Here is a 21,844-nt window from a genome sequence, read left to right on the forward strand (position 1 = left end):
GGGGAGATGAAGAGATAGAGGGAGACTAAGAGTTCCATGGATTTGATTGGAGAAGTTTAGACAGTAGCGTCTGTGTATTGGAGGGGAGGCGCAGGATTGGAAAAACCATAGGTCTCTGTCGAAGACGAAGAGCTGACGACTTGCAGGCTTTTTAGGGTCAGTTTTATGGTTTATTAAGATAGGCTTAGGGTTTAATCAAATGTATAAGCTGATGTAATAGACGGGCTAGCGAGTTTAAAAAATAAGTCCGCAAATCAATCAGCAAATAATAGAGAACGTGATTTGTAAATCATTTTATTTATTTGTGGGACATTATTAAACCGACCTTCATAAATATATATTAGTTTCGGCGATCAATGGAGAAAGGATCATTTAGTTTAGTGGTATAAATGTTGGTGTTTATACGTCAATAACCCGGGTTCGAGCCATAGACTTGACATTTTTTCATTTTTTTTAAAGGTGAGGCCCACAAAATGCTGACGTGGCGCGCTGATGAGCCTTGAAACTGGCTCATTATAATGTTGATTTGATCCAATAAGTTTATAAAACGATGGCTACTTTCCTTTTATAAAACGATGACTACTTTATTGCTAACAACGTTTGGATTAAAATGGATTACACATGATGTGACCATCTAGACCAACGTCTATTTCAACGAGATCTAAAGTCAAAACTCTGGTTTATTCACATTCCTTTTACTTTCGGCTTCGGTAAGGACATTTATAACAAAGTCATGCGTGCCTTGGCATATGGTTACTGTGTTGGAAACTATCACACTAATTTCATTTAATTTTATTAGTAAATGATTTTCAGTCTGATTAATATTGGTTGGCATGTAGAGTAGCATGGTGCAATATTGTTTAGCAAATTTAAATGTGGATTTTGAATTTGAATTTGAATTCAGAAACTAAACTTTCATAGTTTTTTCTTCTTTGACAAGTTTGAATTTTCATACTTCACTTTTGGTCTTAAAGAAAAAGAAGAAAAAAGCACCAGCGTAAGAAATCGTTTCATTACTTGCACATAAGTACATGAAGACCGAGTTTTTGGTACAGATGATACAGTTTTCTGGACAATTTTTTACACGATTTGGTACAGATGATCGATAAAGTTGATAACGAGATCATGAATTCGTGAATATTATAATAATCAATATCTATGTACTAAAAATCCCCTAGACTATATTTGCGAAGTGATTTTACCACGTGTCTTTTCTACAATCAATTTCACGAAACAAATATGACATGACTACTAAAATTGATGACATGTCTTATAGCTTAATATGACATGGACAATTGCATTTAATGTTAATTTATATTTTTGGTAAACTTTTGAAAATATGATAATAACTCATATATTACATTTAATGTCAATTTATATTTTTGAAATTTTTTTTAGAATATGAGAATAACTCATAAATCATCATTAAAATAAATATATTCAAATATGGCATTATAAATTTCGAAATATAATTTAATTATATATTTTTAAATTATAAATTTTTATTACTAAAATTTTCAAAAATGTATACAATTTTTTTAGAAAATTATAAAAATTTAATCGTAAAATCCTTATTTTCTTATATATTTACAAATTTTATAAATATTGTTTAATTTTAATTTTTGGTAATTATGCAACTTTTACAAATTTATTTAATATATTTAATTAAAATAAATAGATAGAAAAATCTATCTAAGATTATAATTTTAAATATATACATGCATATTCTTAAATATAATTTTTTTGTTTAATTAAATCAAATTTATATTAAAATATTGATACGAAAAAGAAAATTTATAATATTATTAAAAAATTTATTTTAAAATATAATTTATATTTATCTGTTAAAAAATATTTTAAATTTTTTCTGTACATGGTGCAGGAAGACACCTAGTATTCCTTTAATTGTTGTGTTTGTGTTCAAGCCTAAGTTAGGAGATCCCTAAACCAAGAGAAAAATCATGCATTGCTATATTTTCATAAAGTAATTTCGACGATTATAGCATTGCGGTCGGTGAAGTAGGTAAAAACAGTGGTTAGTAATAGACTAGTAGCATAAGCGATGCCGATAATGTTGAAGAGCTGTAGAAAATACTGCTAATTTTGACAAAAACTTGATAAATAAAATGACCCAAATGATATTTTCTTAAAAATGTTAATAAAGGGTTAGCCAGAAATAATTATGTGGATGTGATAAAATAAATAATAATCAGTTTGCGGTGATCTTAGGAATCCTCCTGTTAATTGAGGATGTATTATGCAAAGCTTTACATTACGAGTGTAATAATTGTTAGCCTTAAAAAAGTTTTTAATGATAAGAAACCCTCACTTTTTTACATATCTCGAATATAAATTTGGATTTCTGCATAGGTTTTTCCAGTTAAAATCAGCAAACTGACGAGTTTGATGCGAGAAAAAATCGTTGCTTCTCTTATAAGTTATGACGTGTTGCCATCTGATAACTTTCTACACAGCATGTATACAAAATGATTAGAGATTTTTAATCATGGAAAGAGGATATGAAGCACAATTATTATGTATATATGTCCTTAATTTCATCCATTAGTTTCCATAGACAATGCCATAGCTATCATTAATCTCTTTCTTACTTACTATGATACAACAGGAAACAAACATTTTTAGGGCTTTCAGGTTTCACATATTTTAATACAGAGGTTTTGTTTTGTTGTGTTACTTTAACAACTACGATACACTAGCGTATCAAAACTTTGTACAAGACTTTTGTTCTTTGCAAATTGGGAACATGAAGTTGGAATAGCTAGTAATCGCGGTGAAATAAACACGGGCCTCAGTAATGTAACAACTTCAACAGAAGAAACTAAATTTAGATGATATCGGCACACTCAGTTTAAAGCCCAACTTTAAAATTTCAGGCCATAAACCCAACAAGTGTGATAAACGCCCATATCACAAGAGAGTTTCCAGTTTCGGTTAGTTTCCGGTTAAAAAGAACTAATCTGACCCGATTAAAGTTATTCAGCGGGTCAAACCCAACCAGGCTCGTCGATTAGTACTCACTCACTCCAAAGTACTTTGCTGAATCCACACTATTTTCTTAATCTTCGTTTCTATCAATCTGAATGGTATCTTTCATAGGATTCGTTTCAAGCGTTGGCTTGCGGTATTGTCTCTTTCTTGTACTAATCTGGGATGATGTAATTGATTTTGTTGTCTTCAGTACTCTTACGTTTCTGATTCACTGGACATTTTTGTTTTTAATACCAAGTTTAAGTACTTCACTTTATTTTAGTCTCTGTCTGACTCATAAGATATGTCAGGTGAAATCGTCATCATCGCATAGAACACATAACATAATAAATTCTTATATTTAGCAATAAAAACACACATAAAAATTCAAAATATTTATAGAACGTAAATCCAAATTATCATACTAATGAACTCACAACAATCTCCGCAATCTCCGCAATGAACACGCAAGAGCATAGATAGGTAGATAACAGAAGACACATTCCTTGAAAAATGGAGAAAGCAGAAAGCATCGAAGAAGGACAAAGCTTAACAACATGGGCGCACATAGCCGCAAACGACATGAAGAGAAGAGCCACCATCACAAGCATGAAAGAGACTTTTTCACAAACTTCACGTGTTCCGTGAATTACACGTTTCCCGATTTGTACCAACGCTGCCGCGAGAGACAACGCAAACGCTGTGTTGCTAAACGCCCAAAAGAACTTTGTTGCTTCCTTTTTGGCTCGAAACTCAGCTTCTGTCGTTCCTGGTGGTCGATTTGATGCGTTGAGATTAGTTGGTGGTGCAAGAATTGGTCCGAGAGTGTTGAACATGACGATGAGTGCGATTATTAAAGTGGGAGCTGCTCGACGGGTGTAACGACCACCATCATCCATTTTTGACTTGAGAACAAATTTTTAGGAAATATTGAGGAGAAAACTTGGGATATGTAGTAAGCTAAGAGGAATGGGGTTCATCAAATTTATTTAACTATAGTTAAAAAATTTAACCTTGGTTAAGTTAAGAATATGAGGTTGTCTTTGGTGCAATAGAGTTTCCAAACATAGTGTGGTTGGTACATACTCATAGAGGTCTTTACATGTTCTATGTTGGCTTTTAAAGAGGGTGTTTCTAGTCTTCTATCAATGCCATATTGCTTTATTTAATAATGTGTAGGGTTGGTTTACTGATCTTCTTGTTACATTCTTGGTTTCGTTACGATTTCCAACTAATATTTTCCAACAAAGATGCAGTGTTATACCATTTCCCAAATGAATAATTCTGAAATCAATTGTCAAAAGTATGGAAACTGGAGTTTGGAAATTAACACTTCTCTTTAAAGATGCAACAATATAATTTCTTTTCTTTTTTTTTTTAGGTAAAGAGAACATAAGAGCATGTTTATCGGTTTGTCTATTAGTCTAGACAATGTTTTTAAAACCGGACCGACCCGATGGCTGGACCGGGTTCGACCGTGAACCAGTTATATAGCCGGGTTGGTCTAGTAATTGGTTCGACCATGAACCGGCCACATAGCCGGACTATATTTCAAAATTATTAAACCAATAAAAACCACTAAAACTATCGAAAATCTATAAACCATCCATATAAACAAGAAACTAATTTATATGTATAATATTTTATGTTCAAAATTGATTTATATTTTAACTATGCATCATGTTCACTAATATTACTTTTATATTTACATACTAAAAAAATATTAAACCATATTATTGAACCAGGTTTGATCCGGTCGAACCATATTGAACCGTGACCTAAAATATTTCCGGTTCAGCTTCCGGTCCGGTTTTAAAAACACTGAGTCTAGGTTACTTAAAAAATTTTATTTTTTTTTGCCGATAAAAAAAAGGGACTAATCGCGGGCCGCCACGTGTCGTGGGACCCGCAAAACAGTCTAAGCAACAGAACGAAAACGTCTCTTCTTTTGCATACACAAGCAACGTCTTTTGTGTTTTTTGTGGGGTCCACAAATTTTCAATTAATTTTTTTGTTATGAAACCAAGGGTAAGCAACCCCTGTAAACATGTTCTAAGTGCTTGATTAGACATAAATATTCAAAACAAGTAAACATGCAACATGTAATTTAAATAGGCATGCAGAGAATCAAGAATTTTTCATCTTCACTTGTAGTGACCACAATGGTCACATAACGGCATTCCATTCATAGAAGATGAAGATCCACCACCACCAGTAATTGAATCCTGTCCCGACCCGTTTGGGTAGTACTGATCACCACCGCCCAAAACCATAGACTGATCCAACATACCGCAACCATAAGGACCCGGAGGAGGTGGGACATGAGGTAGTGGACCATAAGGTAGTGTACCATGCGGTGGTGGGCCATGAGGGGTTGGGCCATGATGTGGTGGACCGTGAAACCCAGTACCACTTCCTCCATAGGCCGGGTCAAACGACGATGTTTCACCTCTAAGTGAACACCCACGATCGGTCTCGGACAGACGGTACCGATGAATGAACACATTGAGTGGTTCAACGTAATCTTCGAACCCGAGATTGCTCATAGCCGAAAGCATATCGCCAGCAGTTATTGTCGTACGTCGCTCAGATTGGCAAGTCTCGCTAGCTTCAGCGGTCACAAAGCTAATATACTTGCGGTCATAGCCGAAAGCATTACGCATGATCCTTGTGACGCTTGCGATTGGCAGGTACTGGTCTTGTTCAGGAGGCATACATGGTTCTTCCTGAGGCACGGCACCCTTGTTCTTGTCGCCAGCGCAGGCATTGTCGGGATTGAGTTGCTTTACTGGTCCAAACTCAATACTGTTTCGTAAATAATTCTAAATTAAAAAGGTAATAAGGAAGCGTATCAAGAGAGAAACTGATGGTCTTTGAAATTCTAAATGAAATCACAATTTATAGGATGCGACTTCGATAGTTAAATATGAGGACTGTTAAGTGAAGACACGTGATTAGTTACGTACCAGTAGATAAGTTCATGCGGTCTACTTTTTGTTGACTGGACCAGTGGACATTCTTAAGCATACTGTACAGATTCTTTCCGTTAAGATTATATTTTCAGAACAAAAAAACAGTCAAAAGGATCTTTCCTAATTCGGAATACGTGAAATTTGATGTTTATGAAAGCCGTTAAGAGGAGCAAACCAAAAAAGGTATTATAAGAGTAATTTATAATATGTATTTATTTCGTTGACTCGGCCTACAAACAAAACCAACACATACAATCCCCACCTCCTCATTTTTAAAAGTCTGAACACAAATTCGATATAGGAAAAAATGAAATCCAAAAATTTTATTGTGCATGCACCGGTATATTTAATGGCACATATATGAAAGACCAGCAGGTATGCACGAACATGTGAATAGACATATACATAAACTCATTCAGGCATGCATATATATATAAGCGTCTTTTCCAAACCTTTACTAATTACTTAAGACATAAAAGGCTCTACTATATTAAGAAGACATAAATAAATAAAAAAGACATAAATCTCAACCTCTTTGATGAAAACTGCAGAGCTTCGACGCATTGCTTGGTCCCTGCAAAGTTTACTTGACTTGGTTATCAAGAGATAATCATTGGAATTGTTAATAAGGAGGCATTATCAGCTCTCTCCAATATGTCAACTTGGCCGCGATATAGATCCTTACTTGAGCGGATTATGGGTCTGAAAAGTTGTTTGAGAACATTGATGTTCGAACAAGAATCGGTGATGTCTAACTCCATAGCGCGAGACATTGCGAGGAGTGTGTTACGAGATGGCATGTTCCAGTCTCACCTTGCACCTTGCACTGGGCAGTCCGGCATGGCTTCATAACAGGATTCAAGATGAGGCTCACACCAAAGTCTTTTCCTTTTACTTCTTAGTACCACCTCTTAATTGAGTTCAGACGTTTTAAAAAAAAACTTCTTTGATGAAATGACATTAAAGATTAAAACTATTTTCCAATTTTTCACAAGGATATATAAACACTATTTAACTACTCTTTAAATGAGATTTATTTAACTACTCTTCAAATGAATAAATCTAAAAGCTAAAATCTTATGATGTATATATATAATTCTAAATTATCACTATTTATTTTTTTATTCTTTTATGGCCACACATGTACATTTTTATGGGACTGTTTTTTTTGTTAACCATAGAGCATATTTATTGAAAGTTTCTTAATAAGTTTCTCAAGAGTAAAATAATAAAAAATAATGAGAAAGAGTGAAATGAGTCTTTCAAAGAAAAAAAACTCTATAATTAAGTAGAGAAACTTTATTACACTTGTTTGTAGTTCATTAGTTTAAACATTTTTATAATTTTGTATAAATTATGTAGCTAAATTTGATTATAAATATTATTATTATATTGATGCTCTTATCTCTCTTTTTGATTATAAATTTGAAGAGTAGTTAAATAAATTTCATTTAAAGAGTAGTTAAATAGTGCTTATTAGTTATAAATTTATAAATCTCATTTCTGATTTTTCACAAGGATATATAATCCCTAGGTGTTAATTTATATATTGATTTAGATAAGAGCATCATTAGTTATATAAGCCCTAGGTTTCATTTATATATTGTTTTAGTTTAAAATATGTATATCAAAAAAAAAATTGTTTATAAAAAAATTATCATTAACATTTAATTCATAAAACAACTAACAATAAATATCTGTTAATCGTTTCTTTCTTAAATAAAAATTATACACTTCAATAAATTTGTGATTGATAGTCTCTTTTCCTTGATTTTACCAGCTGTTGATTTTCAGTTTCAGCGTAAGCAACTTAACTATTTTTTTTGGGTGAAAAATCACATGCCAATAAAAAAATTATATTTCAAAATCATAATATATAATTCATAAAAAAAATGAAATGTATAGTTGTTGTAAGCTAAGGTTACATTTTTCCATTTTCAAAATTGCTTTTGTATTTAGTGGCATGCACAATATCTAGACCAAGAGATTCTAATTAATAAAAAAAAGAGCTTGTAATTTGATTGTATACATGTTTTTATTTGAACTTTCAATGGATACATAACCTCTATCTGGTTGCAGGGCCAGTCTTACTCTTAAAAATTGTATAAGTTGTAATGCCCTACTCAAAAATACAAATTTATGCCCATTCTTCATATATTTTTTTATAATGTCCTATATACAACAATTTTTTTTGTAAAAGTTGGAATACCCTAAGCGGTCGGTTCTTTTGCTTGTGCTCCGGACCGGGCCTGTCTGGTTGGGATCACATTCTATAAATGAGGTTTTAAGCCTAGCTAATCTTCCAGATGAGTGTAACCAATTTACAGTCTATTTGCTGGATATTCTTATGTGCCTAAAGCATAGTGCATTCAACGTATCAGGTAAGGTGAAAGTGTTCAGGGCGGTCCTGAGGGGAGCGGGATGAAACGACCGTCTAGGCCCCCATATAAAAAAAGAAATCAGCAAAAAATTATTAACAAATGGGCTCTCAATTTTTAATTTATTATAATTGGACTCCCGAATTTTTTATCTCTTTACAAATAATCCTTTTTCGCCTAAGATCCCAGGAATATAAGGACCGCCCCTAAGAGCAGCTCCAACGGTGGTGAAACCCGTTTGGAGTTATTAGTGATGAAAATATTATATTTTAATAATAATTTAGTTTTTTATTTAATTTTTGTTTTTCTTTTTGTTTTGATCAATGAAACAACAACAGTTGTGTATACCTCCTCTTCAAAGTATCTTAAAAACCATAGTTTTAGATACTTGTAATTTTCTATTTCCTGCTTTTTCATTGGTTTTATCTTTTTAAACAATTTGCATACTGTTAATGTACTCCCGTTGGGGATGCTCTAAGTGTTCCTAGTGAGAGCTGAACTCAAAAGAGAGCGGTTTTACAACTTGTCCTCAAATTTTTCACTACTAGGCCACTGCCAGTAGACTGATAATAAGCATAAGTGTGATAACATAGAATTCAACATTTTTCATCTTTAAAATTTTTATTTTGGCATAGAGGAGACAGTATGAATCTAATGGTTGAATCAAAAGCTGTTTGTGCGTGTATATGAAAATTGTTCCTCAGGCCCAGGCATCGATATGCTGTCTGAACTGAGACTAGTCTCGCTCGCCTAATAGAGTTGAAATCGTTTTGTTTTTGTGGCGTTTACATGACTACGCGCAAACAACAAAACAAAAGATCGTAATCTTTGACGGTAGCTTTGACAGGTGGAACACTCAGAAGTTTCGATGACGTGGAAGCAATCTTGGCCGGCGAACATTTTCTCCATGTGTCACCGTCTATGTCGTGGATGCTTCGACATTTTAAAGATGGGCCGTGACAGCCCAATAGTATAAACATAGGACCTACTTTGTGTGCCATCTCAATTCTATTGGTCCAACTGTAAAAGGAGCTGTTTGTCTTCTTCACCTTCCCGTTCCTACTCTTAATTAAACTGATAAGGACCGTCATTTATTTATTTTTAACAACGTCGCCTAAGTTATAGCCATGCATTCTTTTTTTTTTAGGTAACCGCGGTTTTCCGGCGACCATGGTCAACTGACTATTCCCGCGAGGCCCACGGCACTCCACGTATTCTTGAGATTTAACCCTAACCCGGGTGGCCAACGCGAATCGAACCTGCGGGGAGCGTATTGGTTCTGGGCCTCAACTACCACTAGGCCAACCGCGTTGGTTTATAGCCATGCATTCTTCAAAAATTAAAATCATGCTGGTCAAATTTTAAATAAACATATGTATAATTGATGTATAAGAAACATTGAAGCTGTACTCTTTAAAACAAAAAAAAAACATCCAATGTGTACAAGTATTTCTCCTGCATTTCCCAGATAATTAAACACGTAGTACTGTAATTTGTATATAATCAGTAACAAGCTACTGATGAAAGATACTCCCATCTGACAAATTTATTCATGTTTGTTAAAGTTCCAACAAAAATGTATTTGTGTTTAGGTGTTTTATTATTTGTGGTGATGAGGGTGCAGAACTTAAATTGCATTACTAAATGTTTTCTTATAGTGTCATTTCAAACATAAAATTAAACATTTTGACTAGAGATTATGGTACACTTTAGACTGCATCACTAGTTAAGAAAATTTTACACAGATATATATATATATATGCCCAACTAATGTTATTGCTAACTCGAAATACAAAGGAGAAAAGGCACTTCTGAGTGCCTTGCCAGCTTAAAAAAGCTTTTAATCGCCCTGAAAACAAAATTAATAGTATAATTTTGAATAAGTTATAGCCTTTATGGAAACCATAACGCCTGATGAAAGGTTTATTTCACCTAAACACGGTCACAGCTCATTATATTAATTAGCCAACTTTTTTCCATCATCAGAAACAAGCAAAGCAACCAACACCGTCACAACTTATTGACAGTCTTCCTCTAGTTTCTTTTAATTAACCCAAGTTGTCAGTAGAATGACTTTAAATAAAATCACAAGTGATTAATTAGATATCTCAAAAAAGAACATTTTAAGAGAAAGTAAATGAAAGTTCAAACTAATTCATAAGTGGTTAGTTGATTTAAGAAATGGGCATGCATTAAATAAAAATGATCGCGAAAAATCGCGAAAAGGTCGTGGGCTTTTAGGTTTAGTGATTTGAAAGCATAGTAGTGTTTTAATTAGGTTTCGAGTATATAGCGAAGAGTAATGATCTAGCCACGAGCTGTCTTGAATACGGAACGGGAAAAGTATGGCGTCGAGTACGTTCTCATCATGGCGTATGAATGGAAAAATACCTTCAGCCATACACTCTCCCTTTCTTAATATTTTCTCTACTTTTTCATTGATGTGGACAAAAAAATAACTGGAGTACTGAAAGAAGACTAAACTATGTAAACCAAGTGGTAAAGTTGATGTGGAGTAAAGCATAAATCTGTTGTTTTAGTTTCTGTTTTTTGCTCGAAACAAAAATGCTATTACTTGAGCAGACAAAGATAGAATCATGTTTTAGCACTCATTAAAAATCTAAAACTGAGCTAATTATTTGTACAATTTCATGGGGATTAGTTGGATTTTGGCCTAGGTATCCTCTGATTAGTAAAAAGAAGAAAACTAGACTATATAAATCCTTACTACAAAAAACTAAAATAAAATAATTATGTAGAATGTAGTAACAACAAACAATAAAAAGAACACATAACAAATGTAGAACATATAGCTCCCGCACAAAGGAAAAATGTTAAAAGGTGACTTAGTGTTGATACAACAAATATCAAATTTGAATTAAGTGGTTTAAAAGATTTTGAGTGATCATTGAAATACTTTTTCCTTTCTCAAGAAATATCAACCTGATCGTTTCGTCTATACGTCCCTTTGCAAAATTTTATTTTGATAATGCGATTGTATGATATTTTATACAGAATTTTAAAAGGTGATTAAATGCATTTGATCATGATCCGACCACCACAGCAATAGTCGCTACGCGTACCATTTTATAAGTACATTAATTAGTGGTGTATTAGGTGCGCTTATAACATTTCAATACGTGTGCATTACGAAGTTTGCTTGCACGGTTGCACCCTAGTTTTGATGGTGTTACGTTTTATGGAAGCACAATCATGTCCTATTTACCACTTAATTCAAATCAAAGCACTCGGACATATGTGAAACACTCTACCGAGGTTAGTTTTTATTATTTCAAATGAGTTTCCTCGTAGCATCGAAATACACCTTCATTTTTTTTGTTTTTATTTTCATAACAATTCATGCTGTTGATAGAAATAGGTTATTCATGTGTTAGTCTGTTAGATATTTGGAATATCAAGATCTAGGTTATGTGATTATTTTGGATGTATATTTGATTATTATCCAAAATTTTGAATATCCCTATTTATTCATTGCAAAATCTATGTTACTATACTCAATGGTTTTCTAATTGATCACCACATAATATTTAAGGAATTTAGGGAGTACTACTACTTAACTTAGTTTTTACAAAGCACGAAAACAGGAGGAAGCAACTAAATAAAGCCATTAGCTATTAGAAGGAGCACTATTTTTTCAAAAGTCATTGTGAAACTGTGACTTTAAAAAATCAAGTAATTCTAGAAACTTTATACTTTACTAATAAAAATGTCAATTTGGGTTTATGGGGAATTGCTAAGATTCTACTACCTCCGTTCCCGAAAATAAGATGTTTTAGGTTTTTTTCTTGTTCCACAAAGATGGATTTTCTATATTGTTAAGGTACTTTTTTATACTTTTGAAGAACATTAATTGAGAATATTTGAATTGATTAATTTTCATTGGTTGAAAGTTATTGAAAAGTGTACAATAAAGTAAAAAATAAATTAAATTATAAACATTTATTAAATTTTTAATAAGCGTGCATACTCTAGAAAATCTTAATTTCAGGAACAGAGGGAGTAGTTAATTGAACCGTGACAATGTCGATATCTACAAGCTTCATGATCTGTCACTATCCCTATGGGAATATGAAACCTACTTAGAATTCGTGACGAATAACAAATCCGAATAATGAAAGTTGAATTAATTAATCATATACGAAGTAGGAAGAGACAAGGAATATAGCATCAAAACTCAAAAAGAAAAGAAACCACTAAGCCAGCGATCATCTAATCACAGAAGAGAACAAATCTTTTTAAAAATAATCAAATACAATCACCTGGAAATTCGCTTACTAATCAAGACATCTCGATAATCCTCATCATAATCATTTTAATTATTTTTTATATGAAAAAAGAAATTATCAGAGGACAGAGGTAGACCAAAAATAATCATTTGGTCTTCTACGTGGGTTTTGTATATATATTACGTATGGGGACGTAGCCCATAACTACGCGGGACACACACCCCTCGCTTTTAAAATCATACAAAGACAAATCCGAAACAATCTCGAGTAGAGTTAGAGTACACATGAAACACTACGTCGTCGTTTCATTTAACTAACCGTAATTATTTAATAATATCGTGGTTTCTTTTTCTGGGCTGGTGGGCTTTTCATGTCCGCTTCCCGATGGTTTCCTCTCTCTCTCTCCACCTTTTAAAATTATTATTTCTTTTTTTCTTTTGGTAACAAAACTTTCTTTTTATAAATTATAAATGCTGAGTGTTTTTATTTAGCTATCTCTCTCTCTTCTGTCTCTGTTACTCCTCTCTCTCTCTCTGCTTCATTGCTTTCTTTTTTTCGATGTTCCTGTAGAGAGAATCTCTCAAGGCTTTGCTCTCAGATTTGGAAACTCGTGAATCTGATCAACAATCCGGTTATTTCCGGTTTAAGAGAATGTGCGTTCTAACCGTAATCTGAGAAAAAAACAGTTAAACCCTAGATTCAAAACCATTTCTCAGATCTCGGGAGAAGAGTGGAGTGATGAGTCTATGATGCAAGAATCGCTTCATAGTGAAGACGTTGAAGAAGAAGAAGAAGTGTTATCGAGCATTCGAAGAGACGATTCATTGCCGTTAGCTAAACCTCCTCCCATCATGACGCGATCCCGATCCCAAGTAGCCACGCGGCGCGTGACCCCCACGCCGCCTCCCCTGGAGATCGAGAAGCCGCTCCCGAACGGGGATCTCTACATCGGGAGCTTCTCCGGTGGGTTCCCGCACGGATCCGGGAAGTACCTCTGGAGCGACGGGTGCATGTACGAAGGCGAGTGGAAGCGAGGGAAGGCCTCCGGGAAGGGCAAGTTCTCGTGGCCGAGCGGCGCCACCTACGAGGGCGAGTTCAAGTCCGGGAGGATGGAAGGGTTCGGGACCTTCACCGGCGCCGACGGGGACACCTACCGAGGAACCTGGGCGGCGGATCGGAAGCACGGCCACGGGCAGAAGCGCTACGCCAACGGAGACTTCTACGAAGGGACGTGGAGGAGGAATCTACAAGATGGCCGTGGACGGTACGTCTGGAGAAACGGGAATCAGTACACCGGAGAGTGGAGAGGAGGAGTGATCTCCGGGAAGGGGCTGCTCGTGTGGCCTAATGGTGATCGTTACGAAGGTTATTGGGAGAACGGTGTGCCGAGAGGGAGCGGGGTGTTTACTTGCGTTGACGGGAGCTCTTGCGTTGGGGCTTGGGATCGGAGTAATGTGATGAGGAGTTTCTTTGACGGTGTTGAGAAGAGTGGTTTGGTTGTGGCGGCCACGAGGAAGAGGTCTTCGGTTGATAGTGGAGGTGGGAGTTTAGGTGGGGAGAAGGTTTTCCCGAGGATTTGTATTTGGGAGTCTGATGGTGAAGCTGGAGATATCACTTGTGATATTATTGATAACGTTGAGGCGTCGATGATTTATAGGGAGAGGGTTTCGGTTGATCGTGTGCGTCAGTTTAAGAAGAATCCTTGTTGGTTTAACGGCGAGGCGAAGAAGGCGGGAGAGACTATTTCTAAAGGGCATAAGAAGTATGACTTGATGCTGAATTTGCAGTTGGGAATCAGGTAAAAAGTTTGTAGCTTTGGTGGAATTGGAGGTTGATTATGGTTTGTGTGTTAATGATTTTTGTAATTAGGTACTCTGTTGGGAAACATGCGTCTGTTGTTAGAGAGCTTAAGCAGGCTGATTTTGATCCAAAGGAGAAGTTTTGGACGAGGTTTCCGCCGGAAGGTACTAAGACTACGCCGCCGCATCAGTCGGTTGATTTCCGGTGGAAGGATTATTGCCCTTTGGTGTTCAGGTATCTCTCTCGAAAGTGTTTTAATTTAGCAAGTTGCTGAGTTGTGTTTTGGTTTTGCTGATGTGTCTTTACCCGAATCATTGGGTTTAGTTGATAAGGTTGTATGTTGAAGTTTGTTTCTTTTTGTGGCAATTTTGTTTGTAGACGTCTCAGGGATCATTTCCAAGTGGATCCAGCTGAGTATATGTTAGCTATATGTGGAAACGAGGCTCTTAGGGAGTTATCTTCGCCTGGAAAGAGTGGAAGCTTCTTTTACCTAACGCAAGATGATAGGTTTATGATCAAGACTGTGAAGAAGTCGGAAGTCAAGGTTAGTAACTTAGTTGTTGCCGCTTGTTTTTTTTTTTTACCCTTTTCGTGTCATGCTTGATTTACTTAATTAGCGGATGGGACACCTTTTTGGTTTGTTTGTTTCTTTGCTTTCACATTTACTTTGTTAATCATAAACTCTCCACTAAGTCCGTGATTAGCTAGACCTGAAGCTTTTTGTCTTCTTTTGTTTAGGTGCTTCTGAGAATGCTTCCAAGTTACTACAAACATGTCTGTCAATATGAAAACTCCCTCGTGACTAGATTCTACGGCGTTCATTGCGTGAAACCCGTTGGTGGCCAGAAGGTAATGTGCTGTTTCATCTTAATTCTTTAATGGGGTCTTTTAATTTTTCAGAAAATTTACCAAAGTCTGTTTACCGTTTTATCAGACTCGGTTTATCGTCATGGGAAACTTGTTCTGCTCCGAGTATAGAATCCAGAGACGGTTTGATCTCAAAGGGTCTTCCCATGGACGGAGTACAGCAAAGCCTGAAGGGGAGATTGATGAGACCACGACTCTAAAGGACCTTGATCTCAATTTTGCTTTCCGTCTTCAGAGAAATTGGTATCAAGAGCTTATGAAGTAAGCTCCATGCTTTCTCACTTTCTCTTCTTTGCTTGTGCCACTCGGCAACTTAAACACGTTTCTAATGCTGATCTGTAATTCATGATCAGGCAAATAAAACGCGACTGTGAGTTCTTGGAAGCGGAGAGGATAATGGATTATAGCCTTTTAGTTGGTGTGCACTTCCGTGATGACAGCACAGGAGAAAAGATGGGGCTTTCTCCATTCGTCTTGAGATCTGGTAAATTTAGAGACATCATTCTCTCATTGAAGTCGACCTGTCTGTGAGACTCATGTCAAAATCTTGTGCAGGTAGGATAGATTCATATCAGAATGAGAAATTCATGCGTGGTTGTCGCTTCCTTGAAGCTGAACTTCAAGACATGGACCGGATTTTAGCTGGCAGGTAACATAATCATTTATATCTTGACAATCACTTGTCCGGGTTTTCTTAACATTGACTTTACAGAAGAAGCTTTTTGCATTCATATAGCCTTTTGATTATTACAGAGACATGTGTAGTGGTTGTGAGATTCAGCTAGTGTATTAATAAATTTAGGAATACTTAGTTGGCAATGATAATGAGGTGTGAAACAGATCATGTGGTCCTGTCTGCTCAACGTTCAATCTGTTTTTTCTTTTAACAGGAAACCATCGATAAGATTAGGTGCAAACATGCCAGCAAGAGCCGAACGAATGGCCAGAAGAAGCGACTTTGATCAGTATACATCAGGAGGAGGAGCTAACTATCCATCTCACGCTGAGATGTATGAAGTGGTACTCTACTTTGGAGTCATTGACATCTTGCAAGACTACGACATAACCAAAAAGATAGAGCATGCTTACAAGTCGTTACAAGCAGACCCTGCTTCAATCTCAGCCGTTGATCCTAAACTCTATTCTAAGAGGTTCAGAGATTTCATCAGTAGGATCTTCATCGAAGACGGCTAAAGAATGATGATCTGAGAAAGGCTAATAAGGATTTTACTAACATTCTCGGCTTCTTGAGATGGGATAATGCGCCAAGAAGGGTAAAAAGTTAATCTGAAAGAGAGAAGAAAGCGATTTGGGTTTTTAATTTATTATCTTTTTGAGATAATTAGTCAAAAAAAGTTTTGGGGTTGGGGGAAGCTTTATCTATTTTTGTGGTGAGCGATATATTTGTATATGTGAATATAGATTGTGAAGGTTTAGTACATAGTAATTACAATGGAATTCAAAATTGAAATTGGGTTTTGGTGATTTCAGAATATGTGGAATAATATAAGTGTACAACAAGTCACATAAAAGAATTCTTAAAGAAAAGAAGAAAAAGTTAACCCCATTATTTTAGTTATCTTATGGGATGCTTCTTTAACCATCTAAAGTAAGGGGTCCATGTTTTTTTTGTGAATAAATTTTGTACTAATTCAACTTTACCACTTTACAGAAACATTGTTTTGAAAAAAAGAATTAATTGATCTATGTATGTAACCACAGTAATTCGAAATAGTTTAATGTGGTCAAAGAAGGGAAGAGTTGAATTGGGGTTGGTTTTATGAAAAGCAGAGAAAGCTAAACGAGAACACCCACACATGTCTTTTCCTTTCATTTCTTCTCTTCTTTACCATATCTTTTCAAAAAAAATGTGTCTTCTCTTAAATTTTTCAAGTTTCATGTTCCAATCTAATCAACAATCCACATTGCATTGTCAATAATTCTCTTGATTTTTGAAGTTGCTTTTTTCTAAAAAGCCTAACTTAATATTGTATTTTAGTTATCTTGAAAAGTATGTTTTACATTGAAAGAAATAAATTGTATAGGTTTTCGTACAGTCTTTCTGAAGTAAACAATTATTGTTTCTCTTTTAGTTTAATACATCTCATAATCCACATAATTGCTTTCGTTGGTAATAAACAACCTTTGTTACACAAGTAAATGTTGACGTACATTAGGAATGTTTAATGTAGATAATAACTTAAAGACACGAGCCACATGACATCCTATTCACAGATCCACTAGATGTTAAAAGCTGACATACTATCTAACAACTACCATGCCTACATATTATTAGATTACATCAATTTGGAATTTGAAATCAGTGAACAAGATGAAATCCTACCAATAGTGTGCTGAGGAAGAGAGACTCAAAGTCCAAAAAGTGAGAAAATAATAATAATAAAAAAAATTCAAGTGATTGGTTAAGCCCAATTAACTAGCATGTCATCATCTTCCCATTCTCTCTTATCCTAGTGTCCTAAAACAAAGTTTACTTCTCCCTGACAGATCATATGGATTGTATTATTGGTCAAAGTTTAGTTCTTAACTAACAATAAATATTGGGACATACTTTGTTTTCCTTCTTTTTAAGACCTCTTAAGTTGTAAAAAGAAAAGAAAAAGACCCATAAGCTAGAAATGGAGATAAGTTCTACAGAAACTTAGGAGCTTTGCACAACAACACTTAATCATTAGCACTAGCAGTGTGATTTGTTTTAACATCTAACCATTTGAAATGAGTATATTTTATTAGACACTATGCGGATTAAACTTATGTGATGATGTATGCTGTTAAGGATTTATAAGAACCTAACTATAAACATAGATCACACGTAAGTTTATTTAGGCAATAAAACGAATCGAGCTTGATATCTTTATTAACATTTTTTCTTGATTTTATTATTAAAAATAAGTAATTATTCTCCACTAGTTTTCCATGTTGAAGAATTAAAATAGGAAAAGAACAGAGGATACGACTAGGCTGAGTACCACTAGGTGTCTGTCAAATCGTTGCATGCCTAATATTCCTTTCTTTTTAGAAATTTAAATATCACAAAGATTATCAATTTTCTTAAAAAGTTTTGTTTGTTTATTTCACTTTACTGATTTGGTCAACAAGAGCACCTCCGATGAGATTCTATCCATTTAAGTTCTAAAAATAAATATGTGTATGTATATATTTTAGTAGACTCCGTAACTATATATATATATATATATATAAAATATATACATATACACATATTTATTTTTAGAACTCCAATAGATAGAACCTTTGGAATTGCTCTACCAAGGATACTGTAAGATCTTTGGTCTCATCGACCTCCATGTCTTGTTTAACTCATGTCTATCATTTCCATATTCTATCTCTTTCACAAAAAAAATGTCATTTAAATATTCTGTACATATATTGAAAATCAGTTATAAATTTATACACTAAACAAATTTCTATTTATAATTAATATATTAAACAATTTGGTTAGAATATAGTTTTTATTTAAAACACTGGTTTGAAAATATAAGATGACACTCTTTATAAAACAAAACAAAAAAAATCATAACGACATTTTTCAGGAAACATAAAGAGTACGTTTTATATCTTCTGGTTGTATGCGTGTGTTTAATATTTGAAATGGAGGTAAATCTTCATTTCAAATATTTAAGACAGTTTTGGTAGTCGATATGTAGTTTGCTTTAGATGAGTGTTACTTTCCAACAATTATTAGTTTTTCGAATTTCTGTTACTCTCTTTTTCTTGGCTCACGTGGATTTTTATTAATTTTTGAATGTTATGTTACATTCAAGGAATGGAAGTAGTAGATGCATGTAGTAAACCAGTCAGACACTCACTATCAATGATTATGGAAAAAAGAAAATCAAACCACCGTTACATCACAAGACTCTTGTATACTATGTAATTAATCGAATTGTACGGGCAAAACGATAAACTGCACCGCCAGTTAAGAATAAAAGGTTATGTATGCATGCATGATAATACACGTAGTATGATGCATTCATAGATACATGCATTATAAGTACATACATCACACACAATGCATACGATATATGCATATATCTCAGGTTTGCTTTTATTTATGCACGCGAAATCATCTACCCCAATCCCGAACTCAATAGCATATACAAATAAGGTGAATTACGTTTACAAACTAAATGCAAATAAGAAGCCAAATCCAAGGTAATTGTTCCCGTCACACCTTCGGCGCCACTTTGGAGTTGATTACACTTTCTCTAATCGATCAAAGTTCAAATTTACTACTGAATTCTCGTGGTGTATATACATATGATTAACGGATTACTCCGAGGAAAACCCTAATTAAGATATATTTATAAAATCAAACAAAATACACCGGTCACGTACTTATTATCCCTTTTCAAAAATCTTAGAAAAAATGACTAGGATAGCACTAAAAAAGTTTTTGTCACAAATAAAGTCTCTAAGAATAGAAAAGACCAAAATAGCACTTAATGTTTTATCAAAAGAGATAAATATACACTTATTATACCTCCATGGTAAATTAATTTAGATATTAGGGTTTAGAGTTAAGGGGTGGGGTTTAAGATTTAGGATTTAGGGTTTAGAGTTTAGGGTTTAGAGTTTAGGGGTGGGGTTTAGGGTTTAGGGTTTAGAGTTAAAGAGTGGGGTTTAGAGTTAAGGAGTGGGGTTTAGGGTTTAGGGTTTAGGATTTAGGGTTTAGGATTTAGGGTTTAGGGTTTAGAGTTTAGTGTTTAGGGTTTAGAGTTTTGGGTTTAGGGTTTAGGGTTTAGAGTTGGGAAATGGGATTTTGGGATAAGATTTCAAATTTTGAAAAATAAAAAAAAATTTAAATTTTTTCAAAAAATAAAATGATATTTTGGTCATTTTAGTTTTTGAGAGCTATTTTTGTGACATAAACTTAGAAATGTGCTATTTTGGATATATGTCCAAAATCTTATGTTATATTATTAACAATCTAGTAGTAATAATTTATCAATGGTATTATTTAGCGGACGTTCAAATATATCATTAACAACAATCTAGTGGATGATACCAACCTAAGCGAAGGCATCCTTATTCGCTAACTTATATACATAAACATCAACAAATATGTAAGTTTTTTGGTGTATCACGTCGATAACATGGCATCAATAGCACATCTAGAACCGTGATAATCGAAACGATCGAACTGAATATGAACTTTTTGAGGATTTGTTATTGGAAAATGTACTAGTTTTTTTTTTTTTTTTGATCAACTCAACATGGAAAATGTACTAGTTAAAAGTCAATCCTTGGACATGATTCATAACATTATCCCCCTTTCTCGATCGATGAATAAAGACAGATGCCGCCTACCTACACATTGTCTACTAAAGGGTTTCTTCGATTCAGTTCTAAAATAACATTATGTATAAGTTGAATAATTAATAGCAGTGAAAGTTTATCAATCTTTTAAATACTCACAAAATAAAATGATATTTAGGGTCATTTGTTTTTTGGAAGAAAAAGATCATATATAAACCAAACAATTATAACTTAAATAGTCCTTTTTAACGATCCTTAACTTAAATAGTCTTTTACCAATTAAACTTGTTATTTACTTGGTTGTGATAGTTCAGATCACTGTCGGCGGGGACTCGGAGATGTAGATTTACTTAACATTGTAATATAAGACTGAGTGTCGCAAAGATATTTAGCGATAGGGTGGGTTTTGATTTGGAAAAATATAATTAAAACAAAAAAGAGAGAGAGAGTAACTTAAATGGATTCAGACACATGGGGTGGAAGATTTTGACATTAAAGGCCCAAATGAAGACAAGAAGAATGGGATATTAGGAAATGGTCTCAACTTTGGGACTATGCTTGTCTGAAGTTGGAAAAAATCCACCAAACGTGCCCATTATTTTATTTAACACTCCAACATAATGTTCCACCATGAAGGGGACATCTTCCCTTAGCTTTCCCTTTCCCATTATTCTTGTAGTTTTATTCTCGTGTTTGGTACAACTAATTGGGAAAGAAATATGATTTGCAGAGGGAAAAAATTATAAGAAAAAAGATTCATAATATAAGCAAGAATTGTAGACAAATCATACTAATGATGATGTCTTTCACTTGCTCAAGAAAACCTCGTGACTCATGACACTACTTATATAATAAGAAAGTATGTGTCGTATGAGAAATATCTAAACTATTAAAACAGAAATATAAATAAGAATTAACCCTGATTTTTTCTAAATATTTACAATCTAATACCAGTTAATAATTGATAAGTATTTGATTAACCAAAAACCATTTACCACATTTATAGCAAAATAAACGGAGATTTTACCGGCGTCGTCTTCTTCCACCCAACGTTACCAAACCCTAGATCGTTCTTAGCCGTCAAATCCTGATATGACCAGCCAATTAAAAGATGGTCTTTCGGTTTACATAAATCAATTATGGTCTTAGAATCAGTCTTGCCCACATCACCAAAATCATGACCGCTTCTAAATACGTCAAAGATTTGTAAGTGATATCTTGCATGTTTCTAATGTTTTATTCATTCGTCCATGTGCATTTTGATCATATAGATTAGGATTTAGCCATGTTTAGG

The 21,844-nt window shown here is 34.3% G+C and overlaps 2 protein-coding genes across 2 annotated transcripts; one reads left to right on the forward strand and one right to left on the reverse strand.

Annotated features, from left to right (window-relative positions):
• Positions 1-5,132: 5,132 nt before the first annotated feature.
• Positions 5,133-6,802, reverse strand: LOC106308991 (nuclear transcription factor Y subunit B-9-like). Its single transcript, XM_013746086.1, has 3 exons — positions 6,774-6,802; positions 5,383-5,793; positions 5,133-5,307 (listed from the first exon to the last, which is right to left on the reverse strand). The coding sequence occupies exons 1-3, from the start codon at positions 6,800-6,802 to the stop codon at positions 5,133-5,135; spliced, it is 615 nt and encodes a 204-aa protein (XP_013601540.1).
• Positions 6,803-13,077: 6,275 nt separating this feature from the next.
• Positions 13,078-16,747, forward strand: LOC106310958 (phosphatidylinositol 4-phosphate 5-kinase 1). The gene is made up of 8 exons (XM_013748186.1): positions 13,078-14,383; positions 14,455-14,619; positions 14,764-14,929; positions 15,124-15,234; positions 15,320-15,513; positions 15,606-15,736; positions 15,808-15,901; positions 16,143-16,747. The coding sequence occupies exons 1-8, from the start codon at positions 13,332-13,334 to the stop codon at positions 16,444-16,446; spliced, it is 2,217 nt and encodes a 738-aa protein (XP_013603640.1). The 5' UTR covers positions 13,078-13,331; the 3' UTR covers positions 16,447-16,747.
• Positions 16,748-21,844: the final 5,097 nt, after the last annotated feature.

This window comes from Brassica oleracea, chromosome C8, assembly GCF_000695525.1.
Source record: "Brassica oleracea var. oleracea cultivar TO1000 chromosome C8, BOL, whole genome shotgun sequence".
NCBI classification, from domain to species: Eukaryota; Viridiplantae; Streptophyta; class Magnoliopsida; order Brassicales; family Brassicaceae; genus Brassica; species Brassica oleracea.

Excerpts from the sequence above, each read along its gene's own strand:
- LOC106310958 (XM_013748186.1), top strand. The coding sequence starts at position 13,332 with ATGATGCAAGAATCGCTTCATAGTGAAGACGTTGAAGAAGAAGAAGAA. Across the intron at positions 14,384-14,454 it reads AATTTGCAGTTGGGAATCAG|GTACTCTGTTGGGAAACATG; the intron begins GTAAAAAGTTTG and ends TTTTGTAATTAG. Across the intron at positions 15,235-15,319 it reads AACCCGTTGGTGGCCAGAAG|ACTCGGTTTATCGTCATGGG; the intron begins GTAATGTGCTGT and ends CCGTTTTATCAG.
- LOC106308991 (XM_013746086.1), bottom strand. The coding sequence starts at position 6,802 with ATGCCGGACTGCCCAGTGCAAGGTGCAAG. Across the intron at positions 5,794-6,773 it reads TGCCCAGTGCAAGGTGCAAG|TATTGAGTTTGGACCAGTAA; the intron begins GTGAGACTGGAA and ends TTTACGAAACAG. Across the intron at positions 5,308-5,382 it reads AGTGGTACTGGGTTTCACGG|CCCACCTCCTCCGGGTCCTT; the intron begins TCCACCACATCA and ends ACTACCTCATGT.